At 48.4% G+C, this 20540-nt stretch overlaps 1 protein-coding gene across 2 annotated transcripts in view; it reads right to left on the reverse strand.

Moving 5' to 3' along the window:
* Positions 1–2340: 2340 nt before the first annotated feature.
* The window catches only part of RCAN1 (regulator of calcineurin 1), a 107142-nt gene continuing 88942 nt past the window's right edge, over positions 2341–20540 (reverse strand). The window contains exons 1-4 of one of the 2 annotated variants that reach the window (XM_003410290.4): positions 12687–12933; positions 8705–8878; positions 6247–6406; positions 2341–4091 (exon numbers count right to left, since the gene is read on the reverse strand). In XM_003410290.4, coding sequence (XP_003410338.1) covers positions 3916–4091; positions 6247–6406; positions 8705–8878; positions 12687–12773 — 597 coding nt within the window. In that variant the 5' untranslated portion in view covers positions 12774–12933 and the 3' untranslated portion in view covers positions 2341–3915. Of the gene's footprint in view, positions 4092–6246; positions 6407–8704; positions 8879–12686; positions 12934–20540 lie in introns of those variants that run through there. The other variant, XM_064273227.1, reaches the window with a different exon arrangement.

The following is a 20540-nucleotide window of genomic DNA, read 5'->3' on the forward strand; positions in this document are numbered from 1 at the left end:
GGCTTGTGATTTCTACTGTGTTGTTCTGTTGGCTTCGCCAGCAGTGGAACCACGAACTCACGTTGTTGTCGATTGCTGTTGAGTCGGCTCTAACTCAGGGTGAACGCCAAGCACAACAGAATGAAACGTTGCCCCATCCGGCACCATCTTCGCAACATTGGTATGCTTGTCTTCATTGTTGTGGCCATTGTATTGTTTTCAGTACTTTCCAACTCAGGGGCTCATCTTCCAGCACTGTATCAGACAATAATCTGTGATCCATAGGGTTTTCATTGGCTAATTTTTAGAAGTAGATTCCCAGGCCTTTCTTTTTAGTCTGTCTTAGCCTGGGAGCTCCACTGAAACCTGTCCACCATGGGTGAGCCTGCTGATATTTGAAATGCCAATGGCATAGCTTCCAGCATCACAGCAACATGCAAGCCACTATAGTACGACAGACTGACAGACGGGTGGTGGCCAGACGTATTTCCCTACTTACATAAGGGGACCCAACTCCTATGTTGGAAGTCTGTGTTAACTGACCACACATTTCTGACTTATTTCAGGGATATCTGAGCGGCCTTTTATGAAACTACATGCGTTTGTTTATGGCCTGTGTGCTTCTCCATCCAGCTCTGTTCATGGCCGAGCTCCTTGTTTCTCACATGTGGCAATGAGTGACAGCTGCCTTCCGCCCCCAGGTGGTCAGCTGTGAGCTTGCTCTCCATTCACTCCGTAATCCCATGGGAACAGCCTGACTGAAGTGTGAATTTCCCAGCATATTTAAACCTCTAATGGGCGTAGCTTTAAAATATAAAAGTGTCCTTGGGAGAGGAAGGACGAGGCTTCTCATAAAAGGGGGAAAAAAAGTAGCATTTGGGTTTTTATAGAAAAACGCCCACTGTTAATCTTGACAAAGATGAATGCCATTTGCTAGATTTCAGCAAATAAATACACTGAGTTATGTAGGCCTTCGTGGGCTGGTGCAGGAAGCTCACTGCCGTTTGTTGTAAGGGCTCCAGAGAAAATGCTGCTTGAGGCTCAAAGGGAAGATGTGCAGATTTTCTGAACATAACCAGCCACTGTACCTGCGTACCTTCCATGGACATCTGGTCTAACAGAAAACTCCTAACCAGCCACTACACCTGGTACCCTCTGTGGACATCTGGTCTAACGGGAAACTCCTAGCCAGCCACTGTACCTGTGCACCTTCCGTGGACATCTGGTCTAACAGAAAACTCCTGACCAGCCACTGTACCTGGTACCCTCTGTGGACATCTGGTCTAACAGGAAACTCCTAGCCAGCCACTGTACCTGGTACCCTCTGTGAACATCTGGTCTAACAGAAAACTCCTAACCAGCCACTGTACCTGGTACCCTCTGTGGACATCTGGTCTAACAGAAAACTTCTAACCAGCCACTGTACCTGGTACCCTCTGTGGACATCTGGTCTAACAGAAAACTCCTAACCAGCCACTGTACCTGGTACCCTCTGTGGACATCTGGTCTAACGGGAAACTCCTAGCCAGCCACTGTACCTGGTACCCTCTGTGGACATCTGGTCTAATGGAAAACTCCTAGCCAGTCACTGTACCTGGTACTCTCTGTGGACATCTGGTCTAACGGGAAACTCCTAGCCAGCCACTGTACCTGGTACCCTCTGTGGACATCTGGTCTAACAGAAAACTCCTAACCAGCCACTGTACCTGGTCCTCTGTGGACATCTGGTCTAACGGGAAACTCCTAGCCAGCCACTGTACCTAGTACCCTCTGTGGACATCTGGTCTAACAGAAAACTCCTAACCAGCCACTGTATCTGGTACCCTCTGTGGACATCTGGTCTAATGGAAAACTCCTAACCAGCCACTGTACCTGCACACCTTCCGTGGACATCTGGTCTAACAGAAAACTCCTGACCAGCCACTATACCTGGTACCCTCTGTGGACATCTGGTCTAATGGGAAACTCCTAACCAGCCACTGTACCTGGTACCCTCTGTGGACATCTGGTCTAATGGAAAACTCCGCGAATGAAGGAGCAAACGCAGCTTTCGTAAGTGGGGCTGCAGGTGATGGGGCTTTCACCATCGCATCATCTCTCTGCAAAAAGGGCATTCCCAGAGGCCTGATTCTAGTTTTATCCACTTCCCCCTTTTTTAAGTGACACGTTGCAGCGTGGCAAACCCTAGCGTAAACCAGAGCAGAAAACTGGGATTTCTAAACTCAAACTGATGAAAGAATGTGTCCTTATGGTGTTGTGTGCTGTCGAGTCGATTCCAACTCACGCCCACCCTACTAAGACACTGCAAAATCCAAAGGGTTCCCAGACTGAGCCTTAGAAATAAAGGGACACACAGATAACTTTTCTGTAAGGAGCATATTGTGCCAATTTATTATAGAACACAGTTAAAAAAAATATTTTGAGGCTAGCCTCTCCAGTTTAAAAGCACTTAACTAGGAGCACTTGAACAGCTAGGCAACAGTCTCTCCCTTACGTGCCCCCCACCCCGCAAGTCCTGTAAACGAGGTTTGAGAACATTCAATTCATTTCTTGACAGGAACCACCAAAGTAGTTAACGCAAACATACTTGCTTCTTGAAGAAAACCACCTTCCAAATTTCAAAAGCATGCATTGTTACTTGCCATTAGGTATTTCAAAATGACACACTCTGTTATGGTATTTTTAAGGCCAAAATATAATACCTATTACCAGACATACACATTACAACTAGAAAAAAATGACAAAGGTTAACCTCGTGTACCATTCCATCAGGAATTAACAGGAAAGGCACTGCATCCCTCTGGTATCACCACGCAGCTACCACCCACTTGACATGCTTTGGATTCAAGTCCTGTTAAAATGTTTTAACGGCATTTTCTACAACATACAACTCACAGGAAGGTTAACATGTCTTACGCTACTCTTCCACCACCATGTTTCCGCCCCCGTATACAACAGTTATGGATATTCACTATCAGCTCTATTTACAAGTTTATTTCGATGTTTCGGTGGGGTCGAAATCAACCACCTCAACCAAAAGTCCCCAAAGAGCATCTGGCTATGATTCATGGGTACCAACAACCACTTCAAAGAGACAAACGAAACCAATGTCTCACTCAAAACACCTAAACTAAAATTTCTCACCCACGAAAAGTTGGCAGTGAAGCTGCTATTCTCTGAATTTTGTAAGCTAAATTCTACAAGGATGTTTCAGAGTGACTTCTTCTGCAAAGCACAGGTTACATGTTGCCCCGGGTAGGGTGCTGAGCGAATGTGTTCCAGGTAAAAAAAGGGGCGCTGTTGAAAATGAGAGTCGCAGATTGGCAAGGGTGACAGTTTTCAAATCTTCCCCAGCTTTCCAGAAGATGTGAAACACAATGGTGTAACTTTACATAAGAACAAAGATTAGTTTTGAAAATCAGTAATACACATGCACAAACGTTAGAACGTGGGGGGAAAATAAAACGCTACCATTTCCGCACTGCAGCTGTTGTTGTGTTAACCAACTCCCTGCACCGACATGCGGCATGGTGCCTCTGCAGACCAGTCGGGACTCTACCCTGCAGGCTGGCTAGAAAACACAATGCTCTCCCTGGGCCCGCAGGCCAACCTGCCCTTGGCACAAACATGACAACCTACCAGGAAAGAACAAGTACAAAATACTATCATTATCGGTTTTCTCAAGACGTCCCCAAATGTCCTTGTGCGATCACCGCAAACTCAGTGATTGGCCCAAGACATCGGGGTGCCGTGAACACGGACGGATGTGCAGCGTTGGAGCAAGGAGACAAAGCCTCGATTCTCTTCTGAGCAACATGGACTGGAATTTCTGCCACAATGGTCACGGCTGCCATTTCCAAATTGTGACCGGCCATTTGCACAGTCAAGGGTTCCTCCCCATGAGGATGTTTGGAATACTCGTCATCCAGGGCCTGTTCAGCTTAAGTGGATAGAGGTGTACTCCGGCCTCCTGGTCTGGATTATTTTGGGCTTGGGTCTCTTCATCCTCTCTGTCTCCTCATCCTCATCCTCCTTCTCTTGGTCACTCTCACACACGTGGACCACCACGCTGGGCGTGGTGTCAGTGGCTGCGTGCAGCTCGTACTTCTCCCCTAGGGAGAGAAAAGCATCACAGGTGACTCGGACAAGTCCTCGAGAGCCGAGAGCAAGAGAACGGAAAAGCATCGAGGGGTCTGCTTGGCTGAGCGGCTGCGTACCTTCAGTGGGGACTGAGAGACACGGGCAGGCATGTTCTGTACTTCAGGGGCTCACTCAGGAGAAGACCTACATTACTGCTGTACTTGAGTCTGCTGACAGTCAAACCCTGCCGAGTCCAGGCATGTGGAAGGTGTGGAGGAAATGCATTTTTGGCTTTTTCAATTACAGTCCCTGGGTTGTTCAAACGGTTAGCACACTAGGCTGCTAGCTGAAAGCTTGACAGTTTAAGTCTACCCAGAGGGATCTCAGAAGAAAGGCCTGGATATCTACTTCCAAAAATGCAGCCATTGAAAGCCTACGGGACGCAGATCTACTCTGATGCAGGTGGGGTTGCCATGAGTCAGAGGTGACTCAACGGCAAGTGGCTTTTAACACATCCTTTAACGTGTCTACCAGGAACCCTAAACTACCTGAAGGTCAGTATTCCCCAAAGCGTGGTGTGACGAGCACAGGCCCGGGAAATGATGCTGGTGGACAAGTGCATGTTGAAACGGAGCCTGCTGAGTCTCCCCTGTGAGGCCCCACTGAGAGTCACAGTGCACACCAGGGCACCGGGAACGCCAGGGTCCCACAGCACAGACACGGGGCTGCACGTGGCCACATGCCCCGGAAGCATTTCTGACCGAGGCATCCTTTTCCACGTAACAGCTGCTAAGCCCCCTGGGACAGGCAGTGTTCTGTGGGTCCATTTCAGCCTGAGAATCGCCAGGTTCAGTAAGGTTCAGGCCAGTCTGGTCCAGTAAGGGTGGATTCAACTTTTTGTACCTGGCATCACTTTCTGGTACCTGTCTGGCTATGGGGATAGCCTGTGTCTTTGGGGGCTGAGGGGAGGCTGGGTAGCAAAGTGGTCAAGAGCTTGGGCTCTGGACAGCCTGCCTGGCCACTTAGTACTGGATGCCTGTGGGCAGGCTGCTTGCCTTCCTGTGTACCTCGGTATTCTCCTCCGTATAATGGGCTGAGATGGTACCTGCCTCATGGAGCTAATTAAAGAAGTGAACACAGCAAAGCACTTCATAATGCTGACAGTATAAGCATGCACTCACTCCCTCGTATTCTGTTTTAAAAGAGAGCTGGAGCGGTTGCTCTCCCGTGGAATGCTAGGGGGAGCAGAAATGCTAGGGATTTTAAACAGGGGCAGTGGGTTTGCTTCGGCTTGCTCTATCTGTCCTCAGAGTGGCCGGGAGGGGTTTCCCTCCAAGACATCATGTGCGACACTTCTCAGCAGCTCTGGGCAGGTGAGGAGGAGCCCCTGACTGCTGCATGCCCTTCACCTGGAAGGAGCAGCGGAGCAGGACTCCTCCTCAGGCTACACCTGACACCCCTCTGACGGTGGGAGGCACTTTGGGTGAAAACGGTTAGCGTGCTTGGCTGTGTTAGGTTGGAGGCTCAAGTTCACCTAGGGGTGCTGTGGAAGAAAAGCCTGGTGATCTACTTCTGAAAAGCCAGCCATTGAAAACACCACGGAGCGCAGTTCTACCCTGACACACATCAGGCTGCGTTAAGTCAACTCCAGCGAAACTGTTTTATACTCATAAAATGGTTGTTGCCCTTCTCTATCCCACGTGGGAGGCTGAGGCACCTCTGGCTGGGTTTGAACTACCAACCTTTCAGTTAGTAGTTGAGCATTTAACCACTTGTGCCGCCTGAGGGACTCCTTACAGTGATACTGAAAAACCAAACCCGTTGCTGTTGAGCTGATTTCGGCTCATGGCGACCCCACGTGTTACGGAGTAGAATTGTTCTGTAGGGTTTTCCTGGTTGTAGTTTTTACGGAACCAGATTGCCAGGCACTGCTGGGTGGGTTCGAAACACCAACCTTAAGTCCAGTAGTTGACAGCAAACCATTTGAGCCACCCAGGGTACCTACTTCAGGGATATGGAAGGATATAAACAGAAAATCACCAAACGTGCTGTGTAGACCACACGCATGATGACAAGAGCAATGGGGATGCAGCCGCTCCCCAGCACAGAGAGCGAGCACCTGGGCCAGGGCCTTCAGCACAGCCTCTGCCTGCCTCCTGGCCCTCCCGGCCTGACAGCAGCACTTACCTGGCCCCAGCTTGGAGATAGCGTATAAGAGATCGTAGTTAATGACCGGAGTGGCATCTTCCACTTGTTTCCAACCCACGGGTGGAGAGGCAGGAGGAGAGATCAGAAACTGCTTGTCAGGATTTGGCGGAGCCAGATGTGAACTTCCTATGTGTAAAGTCTGAGAAGATAAAGAAATACATGTCCGTTTAGCGAGGGGCAGCCTGAAGTAACGCACCAGTACTTAATAACAGCTCAGGGTGACAGGTGTGAAGGGACAAAACCAAAGTGATTTCAAGGATGAACCCTAAAATGGTTGAAGGGGAAGGAAATAGGGGTGTGAACTCTGGTTATGGTACAAGTGCAATTGGAGCCACTTTCGGGGGCGCAGGACCCACAGGGACTAAAGTGATTACACTTGAGCTCAACTGACAGAAAATTACAGAGATGATTTTAGTATAAATGGAAAGACTAAAGCCACTGACTTCAAGGTTAGAAAACCCAGTGCTGTCAAGTGGATTCTGACTTATAGCAACCCTATAGGACAGAGCAGAACTGCCCCATAGGGTTTCCAAGGAGTGGCTGATGGATTTGAATTCCTGACCTTTTGGTTAGCAGCCAAGCTCTTGACCACTGCACCACCGGGCTCCATGATCCTAGTTAGGTCTTAGTAATTATCCCTATGATTAGAAGGCTATTTGGAAACAACCTACTTCAAAAGCTTACCAGTTTTGTTTTTCTTTATACTTTTACATTTTCCCTCAAATTTTCAAATGAACATGTGTTGCTTTTATGATCAGAAAAAAGTCAGGAAAGTGCTAAGAAGTAATTCATAGGAAACCAAAACCCAGTTGACCCTGAGTCGGTTCCAATTCATAGTGACCCAATAGGACAGGGTAGAGCCACCCCATAAGGCTTCCAAGGAGTGGCTGGTGGGTTCAAACTGCCAACCTTTTGGTTAGCAGCCAGGCTCCTAACCACTGCGCTTCCAGGATTTCCTTAAAACCAAACCAAACCCACTGCCGTCGAATAGATTCCGACTCATAGCGACCCTATAGAACAGAGTAGAACTGTTCCATAGAGTTTCCAAGGAGCGCCTGGCAGATTCGAACTGTTGAACTCTTGGTTAGCAGCTGTAGCACTAAAACACTACGCCACCAGGGTTTCTCTTATTCATAGAAAAAAAAAAAACCTGCTGCTGTCGAATATAGGATAGAGTAGAACTGCCCCATAGAGTTTCCAAGGAGCACCTGGTGGATTCAAACTGCCGACCCTTTGGCTAGCAGCCGTAGCACTTAACCACTACATACCAGGATTTCCTTACTCATTAAAGAAACCCAAAAGGCCTGCCAAATACAGGAAAGCATGTGCCCACAGGGGAAGCTGCACCTGCCACACTTGGCCCAATGACCACTAGGGGGCAGCGCATCCCAGCCTGCTTTAATTTTCAGGGAACCTGCTGGGCGGGCTGGCCCTTGGTTCATTCTGTCAAGGCATTTTGCTTTCTGGCCTGGAGTCAGGAAAGCTTTCCTCCACTGGCAGAAAGCCTGGTGGGGACCCACTGCCATCCTGGTGCAGGGGCTCACAGCCTGAGTGGGGCTTGCTCACACAGCTGAACAGCACCCTAGAAGCTCCTTCCCCACCCCCTCCAGCCCCAGGGCCATCTTCATGTGGAATTTTGTGGGCTGCCTGGCAGGTGGGTCACCAGCTGATTCTGACTCATTCCAACCCTAAAGGACAGAGGGGAGCTACCCCATAGGGTTTCCAAGGAGTGGCTGGTGGATGCAAAATGCTGACCCTTTAGTTAAAGCTGAGCTCTTAACTGCTGCACCACCAGGGCTCATGAGGGTGGTGAGCAGGAGGAAAAAGCAAACCTGTGAGTGCCCCCAGGGCTGGGCTCCTTAGCGTCAGCTACCAGTCTGGGCCACCCATTTTCTGCATTTTCTTTGGGGCCAGGGCTGGCAGCCCTACCTTGGTGTGTGTGGTGTTTGCAGACTGCTGCTTCCCTGAGGGCTGAGAGGACACTGACTTTTCCCACCAGGGGAGGGAGAGCATGTTGCTGTTTGCTGAGAACCACACGGAGCTTGAACCTCCGCCTCTGCTCGGGCTGGAATATGTCACTAGTCAGAACCCTCCAGCAAGTTCAGTGTGAAAACCAGCCGTGCACATTTGTGAGGGCCCCAGAGCAGCCAGGCCACAACCCTGCCTCAGTACCTCACTTCACAGCCTTCCCCTGCTCACCTGGCACTGGCCACAACTCAAGACGACCAGGGGACATCGTGAGGCTGCTTTCAAACACACCTCGATGTTTTCCTAAGGTAGATGAGATACTGGAAACTTAGAGTATAAATTTTGCCTTTCTCAACATGAATTCTTGGGGTTCAACAAGAAGAAATCAATGTGTAATGTAATCTAAGTCTCAGCTGCTTCCAAAAACACAGTGGGAGGGAGGAGCAGCACACCAACAAACCCGACTTACCTGAGCAAAATACAATTTCATTTCCTTTCCCAGAAATTCAGTCTTATGCAGCTGAAGTCTGGCGTCTGCTGCAGATAAAGGGCTACTGAAGTTTATCCTGACCCGTTTGAAGCTCTTAAAATACTGAAAGGTGATATCTTTGTCATATGTCCTAAAGAGCGATTCAAACTTGGCCTGAAAAACGATAATAATAACAAAAGAAGTTAAAATTTACCCAAATATGATCCTTGACTAGGCCCCCGCATTACACTGCGTACAGAGGAGGAAGTGAATCATCAGTCATCTCCAGGATGGGGAGCTTCTCTCTTAGAGAAGATAGAGAATCGGCTTTTCTTCTGACGATACACTGCGCCTTCTGCTCTTTTAGCCCCAAGAGAGGTGGCTGGATGGGGTCCCTGGGTGGTGCAAAAGGTTAAGTGTTTGGAAACCCACCCAGAGATGCCCTGGAAGAAAGATCTGCTTCTGACAGGTCACAGCCACGAAAACCCTAGGGAGCTGTTCTACTCTGCAGCATGTGAGTCGGAATCGACAACTGCTTACTGGTTTGCAGGTGGCTGTGTAAGAAACAGAAGGCCTGGTTGCACAGTGGTGAAAGCGCTCAACTACAACCCAAAGGTTGGCAGTTTGGACTCACCAGCTGCTCTGCGGGAGAAAGATGTGGCAGTCTGCTTCCATAAGGATTTACAGCCTTAGAAACCCTATGGGGCAGATCTACTCTGTCCTACAGGGTCACTATGAGTTAGAATTGACTTAATGGCAGTGGGTATAAGAAAGTAAGATTGTATGGTTTATGGAATTGCATTTCATAAGCAGAACAATGATCAAAACTTAAGCACTTTTTATACTATTAGAAACATTCTTTTTAAAGTAGAGTATTTTCCAAGGGGGTACAGTTTGGTAATTTGGTCCCCCCCATGCCTGCCACTTTCTCTGTCCAGTGACCTTCTCTAGTCTAGTTAACCCCAAGCACCACTGCCACCCACCCCCCTCCTCCCCCAGCTTGGAGTGCTAAGCAAACACCGTCTTGTTAATGGGCACAGGCCCCCTTTCTCAGCCCACTTAGGAAAGTCACAGCCTCTGGCCTTAGCTTCCTTCCATAAAACAAGGCCCTATCAGCTCTAGAAAGACTCTGAGCAACAGTTCTCAGCCCAAGTGAAGATAAAAATACTTCTTTAGGGATTAAAAGCACTGAAGCTAATTTGAGAAAAACATTTTTTTAATTTATTTTTATTGTGCTTTAAGTGAAAGTTTACAAGTCAAGTCAGTCTCTCATATAAAAAGTCATACACGCCTTGCTATGTACCCCTAGTTGCTCTCCCCCTAATGAGATAGCACACTCCTTCTCTCCACGCTGTATTCCCCGTGTCCATTCAGCCAGCTCTTGTCCCCCTCTGCCTTCTCACGAGAAAACCATTTTTACTGAGTAGGAAAACGATGAAGTTAATAAAAAGCTTTGTGTTTCTTAATGTAGAGAGAGTGGTTTAAAAAAAACTCACTCCTGCTTTTATCTCAGTGTTATTTTTTGACTCTAAAATAATCCTGGTTTAAAAAACAACACACTGCAAGTGGACCCATTTCTGTGTCGTGGCTTTAATACCTGTAAGCATCTAGCTCCAGTGTTACAGGGATTAGTGAAAATTATGAAATCTTATGAGCTCTTAGAATGAAAAGCCAAAGTTCAAAGACTGCAAGCTTAGATTCAAACAACAGAGCTCATTAGCTTCGACTCTTTTCTGAGAAGCTCTGCAGAGGCCCCTGGGCCGGGTCCTGGTGAGGTAGGGTGGGGCAGGGCAGGGTGGGGTGCAGGTTGGGAGAGCTGGGCAGTCCACCGTGATTCCTCAGGGTTCTGGGAGAGTCAGTGGGCAGGGGAGGTTTCTGGTGATCGCAAGGGGTTTTAGTAGCCATGTTTCTGAGACTTCTCAGACCAAACACTCAGGGCCTGTACTGGGAGTTGGCCGAAAGGCACAGGGGGTGGGTAAGAGCTAGAATCTGAGCAGCAGGGGCCCACGATCTCATGGTCATGCAGAAGGGGAAACTGAGCCCTTGAGTATTGGGAAACACCTGCAGAAAGCATGGTGTAAGTGCAGACTGGAGAGAGGATTTTAAATAGGACAGGCAGACAGCTTCCAGAATGTTCACAGCTCCACAGTGTGGGGCAGGGCGGGGGAGGGTGGGTGGGTGGAGAAGGCTCAGGGGAGGAAAAAGCAAAGGCATACCTGCCCAGGTAGGGCTACCGCAGGATAGGCTGCCAGGTCCCGCATCCGCCTGCGGAGGGGCTGCTGATTTGTTAAGGGAGAAGGGAACAACTCACAAACTTACTGTTCTTGCATTTCCCTGGTTTTCTTTAAAAACAAACAAAAAGAACCTGTTGCCATCAAGTGGATTCCAACTCCTAGCGACCCTATAGGAAAGAGTAGAACTGCCCCATAGGGTTTCCAAGGAGTGGCTGGTAGATTGCAACTGCCGACTTTTTGGTTAGCAGCCAGGCCCTTAACTGTGGCGCCACCAGGCTTGTCTTCAGCTGATGAAATTTTCTGTGACTACTCTGGGAGGGTGTTTGTAAAGGCTGCCTCATACTTCTCTCCACCTCTCGAGCATGGGCAACTTTCTGGCAGAAGGGTGTGCTTAGTAGATCTGGAATTTCACATGACCTCATCAATAAGCACCGTGACCAAGTGCTTCGTTCTGAAGTTTCGCCTCAGAAGTTAGGTGAGACGGCTTTGATGAATACTCTTAGAATACAAGCCAGGGCCGAGGCCCAGGACACGAGAGAAATTACCTTATCTGTTCAATCCATGTTATCATGATTAGACTATTCTCTTATAAAATAATCATAACTCTTCAAATAATTGACATTTAGTTATTACAGTTGTTGTATGGCATCTCTGCTTAGTTAAAGGAAACAGCTATTTTACTCACGTTGAGTCTGATATTGAACACTTTGAATCTGTGGCACAGAGAGCCAAGTATGTGTGTGCTCTGTGTAGTACTTTCACACCTAGATTGTTCTACAACCTAGTTCAAAACCTGGTTCCAGCCCAAAAGCATTGTATACAATTACGGAGTTAAATTTTATATAGACAGATGCCCAAAATCCAATGCTGTCAAGTCAATTCCGACTCGCAGCAACCACTAGGCTGTAAATCTTTACAGAAGCAGGCTGCCACATCTTTCTTCCTCCAAGTGGCTGGTGGCTTCAAACTGCCAACGTTTTGGTTAGCAGTCAATCACTTTACCTGCTGCACCACCAGATACATATTCACCTGTACCGATATGGCTTTGGCTAGAAGCATATAAATAACACAAACAACACCCCCTAAACACAGCATACAGGATTCATCGTATACGATATTATTAAAGATCAGTTATATAGCTGAGCAGTTATTTGATGAAAAATCTCATATTGTAATCAAACGAGGGAGAAAACTACACATTAATTATCGTGGAGAGCAGAGCTGCTCCCCAGGAAGTACCCTTACCCCGCACTTGGGTGACTTAGCCACTCTATCATTTGCTACGACGGACCAATTTCTCTACTGGAGAGGCCTGTAGTCTCTGGGACAGACCCTGGGAACTACTGGCAAAGCATGCAAAGATCTTTCCAGTATCTAGTTCCTAAGATAAAATCAAGTCACTCTGAGTTCTGGCTGTGAAACTTAACCATCTGAAATCTTACTTCCAACATAAAACCAAAACCAACCAAACCAGTTGCCACTGAGTTGATTCCGACTCAGAAACGCCCAAACCCTGCCTTTAGTAGTAGTATTTGGTCAAGGACCTGGATGTTTTCAAATAGAGATCTTTAGAAATTCCTTCGCTGTGTAGTTTTTGCTTTTTCCAAGCTAAAAGCACTTTGGATTTACTTCAAAACTCCAAAATCGACAAGAGAGCTGCACCCCCCCAAATATTTCGGTTAATAATCCCCATTAAGGCAAAGTCGTTCAACTCTCTGAAATCCCACGACCTTAGTCAGGAGCCTTACCCTGGTTTCACTTTCGCTGAAGACATCGCTGTTTGCCACACAGGCAACGAGCGAGCTAAAGCTGTAGTTGAAGGTTCTGAAGTGCATCCTGCTTTCTTACTGGGCCCTGGAGTCACGTCCTGAGTGACGTTCCTTTATAGGAGCCGCAGGTTCCTTCCCGAGCCAGCCTTTATAAAGCACCTAGGGCCGGCCCCTTGGGGGAAAAAGCACCACTTCCAGGGCATCCTGTTTGGACAGCAAATTCCTGAGTCAAGTCCTGCCTGCTAGCAGGCCGACAGGGACAAACTGGGAGTCGCTACTGGAAAGAGGTGACGTCAGCACCTTAGTCATTTTCCCTATGCTAATTAACGCTGCCTCGGGAGGACGGAAAAAGCAGCCAAGGTTTGCTCAGCAGCTGCTTTATCAGCCTCTCTTGCAGCATAGTTTCCACTGGTAGTAATCCCATTCAGCGCTCAGGCAGCACGCTCCCGGCTGAACGGACGGCCCTCCTGGAGACTGACAACCTGACAGGCAAGAGCGGCCAGGTCCACAGTGGTAAAGAGCGGCGAGCCCGCCCGGGAATCTCAAGGCTTTGGGAAACCTGGAGACCAAAGTCTTGGTGAGCTGTTTCAGCCTTGCAATTTCCTGAAAACCTCAACGAAAGTTTCAAATTGGGGAATTAGAGAAAACGTTTTGAAATCCGTCCTGGTCAATGAACTCTGATTTTTTAAAGAAAAAAAATGGAATTAGTTTTGAAATACAGCGTTGTTGTTGTTTTCCAGTTAAGCTTTACTGGATGAATGTCCCAATCCCCACTTGTTCTCCACATCCTTATTATGGGATGGTGGGAAGAGATCCCAAAGCAGTCCTGGGACTTCCCTTTGAAAACTTCATTATGGTAGTTTGAGGACTAGGAATAAGAAACACTTTGATCATTTTCTAATGGCTACTGAATTTAGGCAAAGATAGAAAAACATTTTCAGGAATCCAGCCTCCAGAGGTGAGAAAAGACACACTAAGAAGTCCTGCTTAGAGGCTCACAAATGAAATGCTTTTTTCAAACATAGGAAAAGCAGCAGCAGTAGAAAGACCGTACAGTACTAGGGCAAAGCTGGTTACCTTGGCTGGTGCTTTTCAGGTAAGCCTCCTGGTCTGGTCCAGAAGCACATGGGGATGGCAGGTCTGGCTCTGCTTTTGTCTTTCAAAAGGTTGCAACTCTTTAAAATTTCTTAACCCCTTATCACTTCAGATGCCTGTGGCAGTCTGGGTCCTAAGTCTATTCCACCCTCCCCAATTTTGTCATACACCTGAAAGTGCTAAAAAACCCGTTGCCATCGAGAAAGTGCTAAAGTGATTTTAAAAAGTGTTCTCTAGTCTAATCAACACCCATGGAAGCAACAGTCAAGAAATCAAACAACACATTGCACTGGGCAACTCTGCTGCAAAAGACCCCTTTGAGGTATTGAAAAGCAAAGATGTCACCCTGAGGACTAGGGTACACTTGATCCAAGCCATGGTGTTTTCAACGACCTCATATGCCTGTGAAAGCTGGGCAATGAATAAGGAAGGCCAAAGAAGAATTGACACCTTTGAATTATGATGTTGGCAAAGAATATTGAACACACCATGGACTATCAGAAGAATGAACAAGTCTGTCTCAGAAAAAATACAGCCAGAATGCTCCTTAGAAGCAAGGATGGCGAGACTATACTTCACATACTTTGGACATATTCTCAGGAGGGATCAGTCCCTGGAGAAGGACATCATGCTTGGTAAAGTAGAGGGTCAGGGAGAAAGAAGACCCTCAACAAGATGGATTGACACGGTGGCTGTGACAATGGGCTCAACTGTAACAGTGATTGTGAGGATGGTGCAGGACTGGCAGTGTTTCATTCTGTTGTTCACAGGGCCACTGTGAGTCAGCACCAACTCGACGGCACCGAACAACAACAGCAAGTCTAGGGGTGCAGGCAGTGGCGGTTCAGTGGTAGAATTCTCCCTTTCTGTGCCGGAGACCCTGGTTCCATTCCCAGCCAATACAGACTAAGACAGACTAGGAAGAAAGGCCTGGTGTTCTACTTCCAAAAATCAGCCATTGAAAACTTTATGGATCACAGTGGTCCAATCTCGTGCATGGGGTCACCACGAGTCAGGGGCCTACACAATGACAGCTAACAACAGTCTAGGAGCACACAGGGACATCTCCTAACCTTCAAAAGTTAAACAGAACCCTACCATTCACATTTAAAAATTAACTTCAATGAATCATTAAAGCCAGCCAATAATTAAAAAGAATACACGGAACAGGAAAAAACAAACCAGAACATTTATCCCTCCAAAAAAGGAAATCAAAGACTTCTTCCATGAGTGCGCATTGCTTAATTTCAATGCGCTGAGACTTGCTGCCAACTGTGGGTTATGTAAGGAACCAGTTACGGCGTTTGCTTTGCCAGAGTGCCGGGAACTCTCAACCAGAAAAGCGTTAAATGCATGGATTCTAGCACGTTGGAGAACATGGAGAACACAATGGTATACACACAGGCACCCGGGGAGCTGGCCGTAGTGATGGGACTCCAAGATGCCCAGCATTTGCCTTGAACGGGCTGCACTTCCTGTCCTGGAAGCCAGTGCAGAGTGCGGTGGTGGTGTGTGGGGTGTGTGTGTGGTGTGTCTGTGGCGTGTGTATGGCGTGTGTGTGTGGCGTGTGTGTGTGGTGTATGGTGTGTGTGGCGTGTGTGTGGTGTGGGTGTGTGTGTGTGGTGTGTAGTGTGTGGTGTGTATGGTGTGAGTGTGGTGTGTGTGTGTGGTGTGTGTATGGTGTATGTGTGTGGCATGTGTATGGTGTGGGTGTGGTGTGTGTGTGGTGTGTACGGTGTGTGTGGTGTGTGTATGGTGTGTATGTGTGGCGTGTGGTGTGTGTATGGTGTGTGTGTGGTGTGTATGTGTGTGGTGTGTTGTGTGTATGGTGTGTGTGTGGTGTGTATGTGTGGTGTGTGTATGGTGTGTGTGTGGTGTGTGTGTGGTGGGTGTGTGTGTGGTGTGTGTGTGGTGGGTGTGTGTGTGGTGTGTGTGTGGTGTGTATGTGTGTGGTGTGTGTATGGTGTGTATGTGTGGTGTGCGTGTGGTGTGCGTGTGGTGTGCGTGTGGTGGGTGTGTGTGGTGTGTGTGTGGTGTGTATGTGTGTGGTGCGTGTGTGGCGTGTGTATGGTGTGTGTGTGGTGTGTGTGTGGCGTGTGTGTGGTGGGTGTGTGTGGTGTGTGTGTATGGTGTGTGGTGTGTGTGTGGTGTGTGTGTATGGTGTGTGTGGTGTGTATGTGTGGTGTGCGTGTGGTGTGCGTGTGGTGTGTGTGTATGGTGTGTGTGTGTGGTGTGTGTGTGGTGTGTGTGTGGTGGGTGTGTGTGGTGTGTGTGTATGGTGTGTGGTGTGTGTGTGGTGTGTGTGTGGTGTGTGTGTATGGTGTGTGTGGTGTGTATGTGTGGTGTGCGTGTGGTGTGCGTGTGGTGTGTGTGTATGGTGTGTGTGTATGGTGTGTGTGGTGTGTATGTGTGTGCCGTGTGGGTGGTGTGTGTGTATGGTGTGTGTGTGGTGTATATGTGGTGTGTATGTGTGTGGTGGGTGTGTGTGGTGTGTGTGTGCCATGTGGGTGGTGTGTGGGTGGTGTGTGTATGGTGTGTGCGTGTGGTGTGTGTGGTGCGTATGTGTGTGGTGTGTGTATGGTGTGTGTATAGTGTATGTGGGGTGTGTATGTGTGCGGTGTATGTGGCGTGGGCACTGGGGCTGGAGACGCAGGGCTGTATTCCTCTTGTCCACGGAAGCTGGGGACTTCTCTGAAGCGCTCTTATCTCTCTCTCTTCCTCCCCATCTCCACAGTGGCAAACAGAGTTAAAGGGGGATCAAACCAAACCCAACCCGTTGCCTTCGAGTTGATTCTGACTCATAGGACAGAGCAGCACTGCCCCATTGGGGTTCCTGTAATCTGAAGGGAAGCACACCGCCACATCTTTCTCCCGTGGAGCAGCTGGTGGGTTCGAACTGCAGACCTTTCAGTTAGCAGCCAAGCACTTAACCAGTTGCACCACCAGGGCTAATTCACGTTTATTTTCTTCTTGGTTATAACATAAGGCCCTGTTCAGTCGACTGCAACATTCCTGTTCATCTGAGACACTAGTACTCGGCTCACCAAATTTATAATTTTGATTTTATTATGGGTGAGAAAACAGAATAGGAAGGTAGCTGAAGACTGTTTAACTCTTTAAATGAGAACTCTTTCCCTAGGCTGCCCGCAAAGCCAAACCAAATTTGGAAATATGTACCTGCCTTTGAACTGATTTTACCTTCCACCTGACTTGAGTTTAGTGAACTTGCAAGGTTAGACCAGGAATAGGGGCTGGTCAGAGTGGTGGCTGCTGAGCGTGGGACGCTGGAACCAGGGCTATCTGGCAAAAATCCTGGGTCACAAGTATCCCGGCAACTGGAGCAGGGGCGAGGACACCTAGCATCCGTCACCTCAGGTGTGAGAGGTATGGAGCAGGTTAGGGTTTTCAGAGCACATCACCCTGAGTGACACAGCTCCATGTCACTGCTCTGACACCCCGCTGGCCAAGGAAGCTGGGCACCAAGCTGGACACTGCTTAAGCTCACCTCAGTTTCCCTTCATCTGCTAATCTGACAGTTCTTGCTCATGACGCCTTGTCTCATACGTGAACTTGGGTTTCTAAACCTCCTTTGCAACATTTACTTTGTAAATAGCTCTCTGCCCCACAGAGAATAAAAACGGATCCAAAGGAAGTCTAAAACAAGCTGACTTCCTATTGTGTATCTCTTGGTGGTTTGGGAGACAAGTACATTCTTGATTCTTGCTTGGGAGTCGGATTTAAGTGATGCAGAGGAAGGAGTGCCCACAGCAATACAGAGCTTCTTAAAACTCCTGAAAAGCATACTAAAAACTGCACTCAGAGTGGTAAAACTGAAACCAGGAGTTAAAACAGAAATTAAATGTCTTAGTTACCGCAAAGCTTCAGATGTTTTACATTTCTTCCATTCACACTGTAAAAATCATAAAAGAATCTTTTTAACCTGCATTTGCCTCCTCTGGCTCCAGTGAGAGCATACTTTCATTAAGAAGTTTCTATTTTCAGCGATGAAAACCTGAGGTTTATGTGAATTCCATCGTTCCCATTACAGCATTCCTGCAACATAGTCAGGATTACCTCAGCGCTTCCATTACAAACCCCAAGGAGTTTACAATGTGGCAAGAATGTGCCACTGGCTGACACTGTACAAAAGGAACTGATCAGAGAAAGTGGGTTTTGACTTTGATGGGCAGACCAAAACCGAGGGGAGAAATGTGGCACCTTCTAAAGACCTCTTGGAAAGGAGAGCGACACCTGAAGAAGATAAATGGAGTCACGGAACTCATCTTTAACAGGAATGAGACTTAGATTTTATTGGCCTTTCAGGTTCTGAGATAATGGAATGATTTTATTGTTGTTTCCTGTTCTTTCTAACTTGGGGCACTGTTTCCCCAGCCTAAGTGATTATACAAAGTAAAAACACAACAAGCAACTTTCTTCACCTTTATCATTTTGAATGCTAAAAGGCTTCATTGAACAGAAGGTTCTAGTCCTCCACTGAGCTGTGGTGAGGACTGAACCACCTGAAGTATCTAGCAGGGTGTGTTAGCTGCATTTCTCCTCCCCAGTTCACAGATAAGCACATCACAGCTCAGGGTAGCACTGTCTTAAGGGAGCCAGGACTCTCCCCTGATGGCCTGGTGGCAGTGCCCCTCAGCACTGCAGTGCATTTCTCCATTTCTGAGACGGGTGTCTCTGTTTTTTCAGTCCCTCCAGCTGGACTGTCCAGGCCACCTAGGATGTCCTCCTCACCTTCCTCTCTGCTTCGCACTCCTACAGCACCACTTGAGGCAGCTCCCCGTAACTCTGCAACCTTCTAACCGGCCTCACTGTGGCCAATTTCTTATTGTGCCGATAAACTCTGTACATTTCCACAACAAAAAATTTCCCAAAGCCAAGCTTGGATCACATTCCTCTACTACAAAAACTTCAGTGACTTCTCACTGCTCGTAAGTATCCATCCATCCACCTGTCCACCCACTAATCTACCCACTTATCTACCCATCCATCCACTCATCTACCCATTAACCCACCCATCCATCCATCCACTCACTCATCCAACCATCCATCTACCTATCCATCCATCCACCTGCCCATCCACCCACCAACCCACCCACCCATTCATCCATCCATCCATCCATGCATCCATCCATCCATTCATCCACTCATCTACCTATCCAACTACCCATCCATCCATCGATCCATCTACTCACTCACTGATCATCCACCCAACCACCCATCCATCCATCCACTCACCCACCCACGTATCCACCTGTCCGTCCGTCCGTCCGTCCATCCATCCATCCATCCACGCATCTATCTATTCTCCCAGACACTGTTCTAGGTGCTGGGGATTTGGTAGTGAACAAAACTGAAAACAATCCCTGCCTTCATGGAGCTTACATTCTACCTGGAGAGAAAGGCAATACACAAGGATAAAAGAGCAGAGTACACAGTATGTTTAGATAATGATACATCCTGGCAATAAAGCAGAAGGGAAGGATAGAAGTTTGGAAAAGGGGATGCTGAAAGTTTAGAAAGACTAGCCAGGACGGGCATCCTTGAGAAGGTGGCATGGAGGGGAGTGAGCGAGCTGTGGGAACAGGACTCCAGGCCGAGGGAACAGCAGGTGCAAAGACGCACAGTTGAGAATCCTGGCACGTGGAGGGCCCAGGAGGCTGCAGGAGACACACGGGGGCTGGGGAGAGCACTGAGAACTTTAGTTCCCTGGAAGGACGCTGGCGTGTATTCTGACTGAGGTGGGAGTCATTGGAGGGTCATGATCTGACTTCTGCACTAACAGAATCACTCCGGTTTCTGGTTCAGAATAGAGTGAGGGGTGAAGGTGGAAGCAAGGTGCCTAGTGAGGAGGCAGCTGGCACCAGCACGGCAATGGAACCTCCTTCTCTGACCACAGTGCCCACTGCTCCCCTTGGGTTCCCTCAGCTGGCTCCTGCCTTCTGTCAATTCTACCTTTAAACTCCTATTCATCCTTGAAAGCCCATCCATGTACCACTCCTCCAGTAGGCTTGCCCCCAGCTAAAGTTTCTCTTCTTCCTTTAACCCCAGTGACCCCCAGCTCTCCCCACAGTCTGCCTGGCGTAATAACACCAATATCCTCGCTTGGTTACCTCCTACACTGAGCGCTTCATGAGGACAATGCCCCTGCCACACCACCAACGTGGGACACGCTTACAGAATTCAGCAACCCTGAAGTTTGGGGGCCTGCCCCGGGGGGTCCCTGTGATGCAAAGAGCCAGGACTGACTGGCCTTGGCCGCTGTGTTACTGCTGAGGCCATCCTGTCTCTGGTTTGTGCACTGCCCTGGCTCTCGTGTGGTCACAGGTGGCAGCACGGTGTTGGTAGGGGCACTTGCTCACAGGCATCTTGGGTAGTGCTGTGCTCCAGGGCCTGTGCGTGCTCACAGGGCACCAGACGCAGCCCAGGTGAGTCTCCTTGCTCTGGGGGAGCTCGCAGGATGCCCAGGTCCTGTAGTGACCACACCACCAGTGGGCAGCTCTAAGGCATCGCTACCCTGTGGGACTCCTGGTACTTCTTCCTGTGGGTCTAGGGTGTCTTCAAGACAGTCCTTCAGGTGTGGGACGAACACAGTCCACTTCCATACATTCACCTGGTCTATCTTAAATGCCAATTTTTAGGGTATGCTTTATAAGACACCTAATGTATAGTAGAACTTGCATAGAACTTAGAAATTAAGTGATTTTATCAGCAGATATACTC

Source organism: Loxodonta africana, chromosome 20, assembly GCF_030014295.1.
Source record: "Loxodonta africana isolate mLoxAfr1 chromosome 20, mLoxAfr1.hap2, whole genome shotgun sequence".
Classification (NCBI taxonomy): Eukaryota; Metazoa; Chordata; class Mammalia; order Proboscidea; family Elephantidae; genus Loxodonta; species Loxodonta africana.